The sequence below is a fragment of the Thunnus thynnus genome, chromosome 1, assembly GCF_963924715.1.
Source record: "Thunnus thynnus chromosome 1, fThuThy2.1, whole genome shotgun sequence".
NCBI lineage: Eukaryota > Metazoa > Chordata > Actinopteri > Scombriformes > Scombridae > Thunnus > Thunnus thynnus.
The window spans coordinates 4343925-4350727 of record NC_089517.1 but is presented as its reverse complement, the minus strand read 5'-3'; the positions used below and the strand labels follow the sequence as shown (position 1 = coordinate 4350727).

Below are 6803 nucleotides of genomic sequence, written 5' to 3'. Positions count from 1 at the left end.
AAATATTAAAATGGACAGAAAAGTATGTTTTTCCATTTTCACTTCAAAATCTAATAGATCTTTAGATGTAAGGAACTGTTTTAAATCCACAAAGATAAAGCTGTAAATGCAGGTCACATGATCACAGTCGAAATATATTAACGACAGGAAAATTAATTAGTTTTTCATGTTTTTTTCTGTAAAGTCAACTTTAATGAGAGAAAAACATTAATTACAACAAATTCCATTTAAAAAACATCAACAGTGTTCACATTATAAATTTACAGTAATTGTCTTTATGAAACTGTGAATGTAAAGATGAAAACATGAAGTCCTGGTTAAAAGTTCCAGGAAATGTTTGTTAGATTATAAATAAACAATCTCAGGACGCAGCTCAGAGGTCAGTTTAACAGACCAAGAAGCTTTTAACACGTTACCGCAGCGACTAAATGAACAATAACGAGGTTCAGATTCCCTTGATTGACATTTTAAATGAGTCTCTAGTTCATGACGTTAAAGGTCATGTAGCTGTAAAATTTAAGAATTAGAAAAAAAATTGTGAAACAAAACAAAATTCTGCCAAAAGTAAAACCAGAGAAGCTGCTGACGAATGTGTGTTCAAGAACACGACAGGAAGTGAGGAATATAAAGAGCTGCGTAATCGATTTATCAATTAGTTGAAATTAATCTGAAACTATTTTGATATTTGAATAATTGTTTGTCATTTATTAAGAAAAAAGACAAAGTATTGTCTGGTTTCAGCTTCTTGAATGTGAGGATTTGCTGCTTTTCTTTGTCACATGTGACAGTAAACTGAAAATCTTCAGGTTTTGGATTGTTGAGAGACATCACTCTGAGAAACTGAATTTGTGACATTAAATAGACAAAACAATAAATGGATTAATAAGGAAATAACTGACAGATTAATAACGATGAAAAGAACCATCAGTTGCAGCTCTAATGATATTCCAGATGTTCATCTTCATCCATAAACCAGCTGCTGTAGAACGTGTTGGTTTGGTCCAAACACACCGCAGGTTCGGGTCGTTGTTAATCTTCCTCCTCACAGTCGTTGCTGGGCTGATGGACGGGGCTGGTGCTGGTACTGGTGCTGGTTCTGGTCTCTGTTGTCTCAGACTGTGTCGGCGGCTCAGAAGGTTCAGAGTCTTTGGGTGAAAGCTGGTCTGGTTGTTGAGTGCTGCTGCTGATTGGCTGCGGGTTGAAACCCTCCTCATCCTCCTCTTCATCCTCCTGCTGATGTTTAGAGTCGTTGAGGACGTTTGAAGACGAGACTGATGAAGGTTCGTCTGCTGACAGAGACGAGTCAGCGGGCCGAGAGTCTGTCGGGTCTGATGGAGGATTAAACACATCATCATCATCATCATCATCATCATCATCATCATTATTATTATTATTATTATTATTATTATTATAATATTCTGCTGTCAGACGTTTGTTTACTGAATGAAGATTAAAATCTGTTTGATTTAACTGCATAAATGATTATATTATTTATAATTATATTCTAGATGCTTCTTATCACGTTACTGATATTTAAAAATGAGACTGAACTGATGAACTGATTCATTGACAGACAGACGGTTGATCAGCAACCAGTTTGATAATTGATTAATTGTTTAAATTCTTTTTTTTAAGCAAAAAAGCCAAAAATTCTGATTCCAGTTTCTTAGATGTGAAGATTTGCTGTTTTTCTCTGATTTCACTGTAAATGGATTATTTTGGGGTCATGACATCTGAACTAAGGCTGCAAATAACTATCATTCTCATTATCGGTTAATCTGTCCCTTATTTTCTCAATTAATCGATTAGTCGTTTGATCTATAAAAGGTCAGAAAATAGTGAAAACTGTTTCCTCAAATGTCTTGTTTTGTCCACGACCCAAATATATTCAGTTTACTGTCATGAAGGACTAAAGAAACCAGAAAATATTCACATTTAAGAAGCTGGAATCAGAGAATTTTAGTATTTATTCTTAAAAAAATGACTCTAATTAAACTATTAAATAATAAACAAATTAATCAACTTAATTAGACTAATTTATTCACTAATTTAATGAAAAATTAAATTAGGATATCATCATCATCATCACACCTGTTGTTGTTGTTGTTGTTGTTGTGATTTGCACACTGACTGGCCTGATGAGGACGTAATAATTAAAGATGATTGGAAGCAACATCATTGGTTGAATGTTGCTGCATCTTGTTTGTGATTGGCTGAATTTTTTGCCTTCATCTCTTGTAGGAAACGTCATGATTTATTTATTTATTTATTATCTTATTGGAGCGTCGTCTCACCTGTTTGCTGCTGCTGGCGGGCGAGCCTCCTCTCCAGAGCTCGCCGTCTGTTCAGCTCCATGCGTTGGCGCTGCTCCTCAGTCAGGGAGGGGGCGGTGGGGGAGGTGGCAGCGGGGGAGGGGGCGGCGGCCGGTGTAGGCGGAGCTGCTGGAGCCGGGGTGGAGTGGATCAGCTCATCGGGGAAGCTCCCTCTGCTGAACGGATCCGGATCCCCAAAGATGTTTGATTCAGGAGCCGCGTCTTCTTCACCTGCGACAAAACAGTTTTCATACAACCAAACAAAGTTAAATCTGATCAGAAACACAAATCATTTGTATCTCTTTCTTAACACAATAGAAATCAACAGCGTGTTTTATCTCCAACCATCTTTACCCATAAAGTCTTCGTGCGTCAGCGGCATGTCCAGTCGGATCCGTTTCAGACAAGTCTGCAACAGGAAGAGAAAAAGGTCGACAATTACAAACATTGCACTGCAGGAAATAATCAAATGTTATGGAAATATTCATCTTCATCCTACCTGCACTTCCTTCTTGTTGCCGAGTTTCTCCACCTTGTCGATGAAGTCTTCAAACTGCAGTTTGGGGAACAACCTGTGAGCCCAGTTCTCCATCTTCTGCATCAGCAGCCGCAGGTTCTCCGCCTGCTCGAAGCAACACAAACATCAAGGAAACGTTTCAGTAAACGTCTCTGATACCAGGAAGTAAAGGCGATAAGAACTCATCCTCAGTGTCGGCTGTGTTTGACGTGTTGATACGTGTGTAGTCGTGTCTCACCTCGTGGCCTTTGCCTTTAAAATGAACGTTGTCGAACAGCGTCCGCAGAGCTGGAAGTCCTCGTTCTGACGTCAGCCTGAAGACCAGAAATGTCACATTATTCTCAATCAGCTGATCCAAAATTAAACCTCATTAATTTTTGGGGCATTTTCATGCAGTGGAACAAGCTTTTAACATAATATTAACCTTGTAGAATAAACATGTCCACAAACAGTTGCTTATTTCCACATCCAGCAGTTATGGAGCAACATTATCATTCATGTGGAGTCGTGTTTCTGTCCACCTGGTGAATGTAAGTCCAATATTCACTCTCTTTTAGCTCTGTTTCTGCTCTCTACCAACTTCCTGAGGGAAATATCTGGCTCTTTAGCTGCTAAATGCTCCACTATGTTCACCAGCTAGTCTACAGCTAACTGTGTCTGTTTGCCGTTTGGTGTTGAGCAGGTAGTGTACAGTCTCTGAAAACAGCTGCCTGCTGCAGCTGGAATAAACCAAAAGTGTAAACAATGAGCTCGGAGGCACTAAAAACACTCCACAGAGCTGAAGACCTGCAGAGTGAAGTGATAATTCTTTGTGGGTTTTGTCATTATGAGGAACTCATTTCTCACTACTTATAGTCATTTAACTCTTTATTAATATACAAATATTAATTAGAGGAGCTTTAAGGTCAGACAGCATGAAAGGGAATAAAACTAGTCCAACCAGGATCTCCACTCTAATTAATCCAACATTAAATAACCAGGGAAACTAACTAGTTTAGGCTATAAATGTTGTGGTCTGTGGCATCATCATTCATGTTATATTCAAATAAACATCATTTAAATAAAATTACTGAATCCGTCGCTTTATTGAACAATGTGAGCAGCAATTTACAGCCTTTGTATTTGTGTTACTTTGCAATAAATCATAGTGATGCAGGAAAATGTGACAGATACTCAAAATATGTAAATAATATATTATCTCCAGTGAGAGTAAACATGATCAACACTTAAAGTATCTTCAATTAAATGAAACATCCTGAAAACATTAAATCGATACACTTTTACACATTTAACTATCGTTAGTGTCTTAATGGGTTTCAATCCTCCGTCATGATGGGAACTGTGGTAAAATACCTGTTAGAGTCCAGTTTGGGCTGCGGCCTCTTCACTCCTTTCCTTTTAGCAGCAGGAACCTCAGCCAGCTTCGACACGTCACCCTCTTCCTCACCTTCATCAACCACATCACATGACAACATTTACTAGAACTGGTACAAACTGGTCTCCAGTGTTGAATATTCTCTTGATTGGTGGTGAATATTGTTAGTCACGACGGCTTCTCACCATTAGTAAAAGGGTCTCCCCCGTCTTCTCCTCCCAGACCCGGGGACTGAGGTGGAGGGAGAGGAGGGAAAGCTTCATCCTCCATGCCGTCGTAGTCAGAAACGTCGTGCAAACCGTTCTTCTGCTGTTTGACCATGATGTGTTTCTGGAGGAAAGATTCACAACTGTAGCAGCTTTAGAAGCGATAGTTGTTCACATTATTAAGACTGTTTGGCTGAATACGAGCAGTTTGTTTTTCTACAAGCATAAACTTTATTATGATGCAACTGTTGGTGTTGTTTAAATATGATTATCTGTCATCCTGGTAGCCGGTAGGGCTGTTAACACAACCTCAAACTAGATTTGTTATCAGTAGAGCTGCACAGAATAGTCAATCAATTAGTTGATCAACAGAAAATGAATTGTCATCCGTTTTGATAATTGATTAATTGTTACTTAGAGAACAAGACGACGTCTTCGTATGTCTTGTTTTGTCTGATCAACAGTCTGAGATCCAGATATGTTCGGTTTATTTTCACATATGACACAGAAAAGTTTCAAATCTTCACATTTCAGAAGCTGCAACCAGCAAATATTTGACATTTTTGCTTCAATAAAGTTAATAAAACAATTCAAATTGTTGCAGATTAATTTTCTGTCGACCTACTAACTGTTTCATCGTTGCAGCTCTACTTATAACTCATGAAGTATTTTATTCTGTCATGTTGGTATTTTACTACTATTATTGTTCTAATCTTTTAAGTAATTTTTTATGCAAAAATGCCAAAAATTAATTGATTCCAGCTCCTTAAATATGGTTATTTGCTGGTTTTCTTAACCTTCAGTGATATTAAACTGCATGTTTTAGACTGCTGTTTGATTTTGTAAGTCAACTTAGGCTAAGGAGTGCACAATTAATCAGTTAATCAAAAACAATAATGAATAGATTGATCAATAATGAAAATAATTTGTTAATGGCAGCCTTATTTATACATATGTATATCTGCATTTCCATATTTCAGTTTATTATGCTCATATTGGAGTTAGTGATGTATGCAGTTTATTCCCTGGGGATCAATATCGGCACCCGATATAAATTACCGCTCTCTAGCGTCATTCACGACCGGTATCGGCCATGCAAAACCAGATATCGGTCAACCACCGCGTCAGCCACCAGAAGGCGGTAAACTCAACCAAGATGCTGCCAAAACATTAACTGTTATTCTCCTGTTTCACCGCCACACAGATAAGTCAGGATAAAGTGGACAGTCTGGGTGAACAGGACGTTAATGTCCGATGAACTCAGGCCGAACTGACTTTATCTGAGCACCGTTAGAGCTGCAGTCAGAGTTTAAACACCGCGCTGCTGAGTTAAACTAAGCTAAGCTAAGCTAACTGCGAGCTGCTGAGACACTGTAGGTAAGTTAGCGAACATGTCAGCGGACTCCTGTCAGCGAAACAGTCACATAACGACCGAGTCAACTTAAACCAAGAGCCTCTGACATGATGACAGCTTATAAAATACCAGACTGTTAGTAAAATGAAATGTCATAACCGTTAACTTACTGTCCGGTGGAGCGAAACAACGAGCAGCGCCAAACTACCGACGGATATCCGGTATGGGCGATGGATTCTTTTCAAAATAAAATCCAACAGGCATTAGAGTAAACTGATGAGTGATGGATGTGTGGAAGTTTGATTAAATGCGTTAAAAACTAATAAATATTTTAATTACTGTACTCCAATTATACAGAGAGAGCCATAAGAAATGTAAACAAAACTAATTCTCAAGAACCAACACAGTTTAAGGCTCAGAGACATTAGATCTTAAAATGGTGCAAATTATGTATAAATTAAAAACAAATGACAACCTGAAAGTATCCAAAAGTTGTTTAAAATGAGAAAAAGACTGATTTGATTATTTGAGAGGAATGTTTAAGAAACAAAGGGTCTGGAATGTGTAAAAAATATTTCTGTTTAAGGGAAAGAAGGGAAAAAAATCAGTATTTGGTGAAGCTGTTAACAACTCATAGACATGTGAAATGTGACCCGGACTACACACTGCTTTTTGTAAGACGTCAAAAGCCAAAAAGGTTGGAAACCACTGGTTTCATCTTTAACAATGTGTTGTATTTTAAAAGCTTGTTATATTATCCATTGTGTCAAATCTTCATCTGAAAAGTAACTAAAGCTGTCAAATAAATGTAGTGGAGTAGAAAGTACAATATTTCCCTCTGAAATGTAGTGGAGTGGAAGTATAAAGTAGCTTCAAACGGAAATACAATAGTACAATTACCTCAAAATTGTACTTAAGTACAGTACTTGAGTACTTTCACATCGCTTTTACTCCATTTGCAGTCATATGCAGTTTGAAGTATGAAAAACTGTACAAAAAATGTGTTTCCATGACTTTTAGCTCTCCATGAATCCACCTT

At 37.8% G+C, this 6803-nt stretch overlaps 1 protein-coding gene across 2 annotated transcripts; it reads right to left on the bottom strand.

Moving 5' to 3' along the window:
* Positions 1-160: 160 nt before the first annotated feature.
* Positions 161-6015, bottom strand: tipin (timeless interacting protein). Of its 2 annotated transcripts, none has more exons than XM_067600703.1 (8): positions 5935-6015; positions 4390-4553; positions 4183-4276; positions 3068-3143; positions 2812-2934; positions 2667-2721; positions 2295-2543; positions 161-1328 (listed from the first exon to the last, which is right to left on the bottom strand). In XM_067600703.1, exons 2-8 carry the CDS (start codon positions 4523-4525, stop codon positions 1030-1032), a joined length of 1032 nt encoding a protein of 343 aa, XP_067456804.1. In that variant the 5' UTR covers positions 4526-4553; positions 5935-6015; the 3' UTR covers positions 161-1029. The 2 variants fall into 2 exon arrangements, with proteins under 2 accessions (XP_067456804.1, XP_067456886.1); XM_067600785.1 differs by having other exon boundaries at positions 4390-4534; positions 5935-6006.
* Between the last annotated feature and the right edge of the window lie 788 nt (positions 6016-6803).

Coding starts and splice junctions, on each gene's coding strand:
- tipin (XM_067600703.1), bottom strand. CDS start 4,525: ATGGTCAAACAGCAGAAGAACGGTTTGCACGACGTTTCTGACTACGAC. Junction 4,277..4,389: donor GGGAGACCCTTTTACTAATG/GTGAGAAGCCGT, acceptor TGGTTGATGAAG/GTGAGGAAGAGGGTGACGTG. Junction 1,329..2,294: donor CCGCCAGCAGCAGCAAACAG/GTGAGACGACGC, acceptor ATCCTCCATCAG/ACCCGACAGACTCTCGGCCC.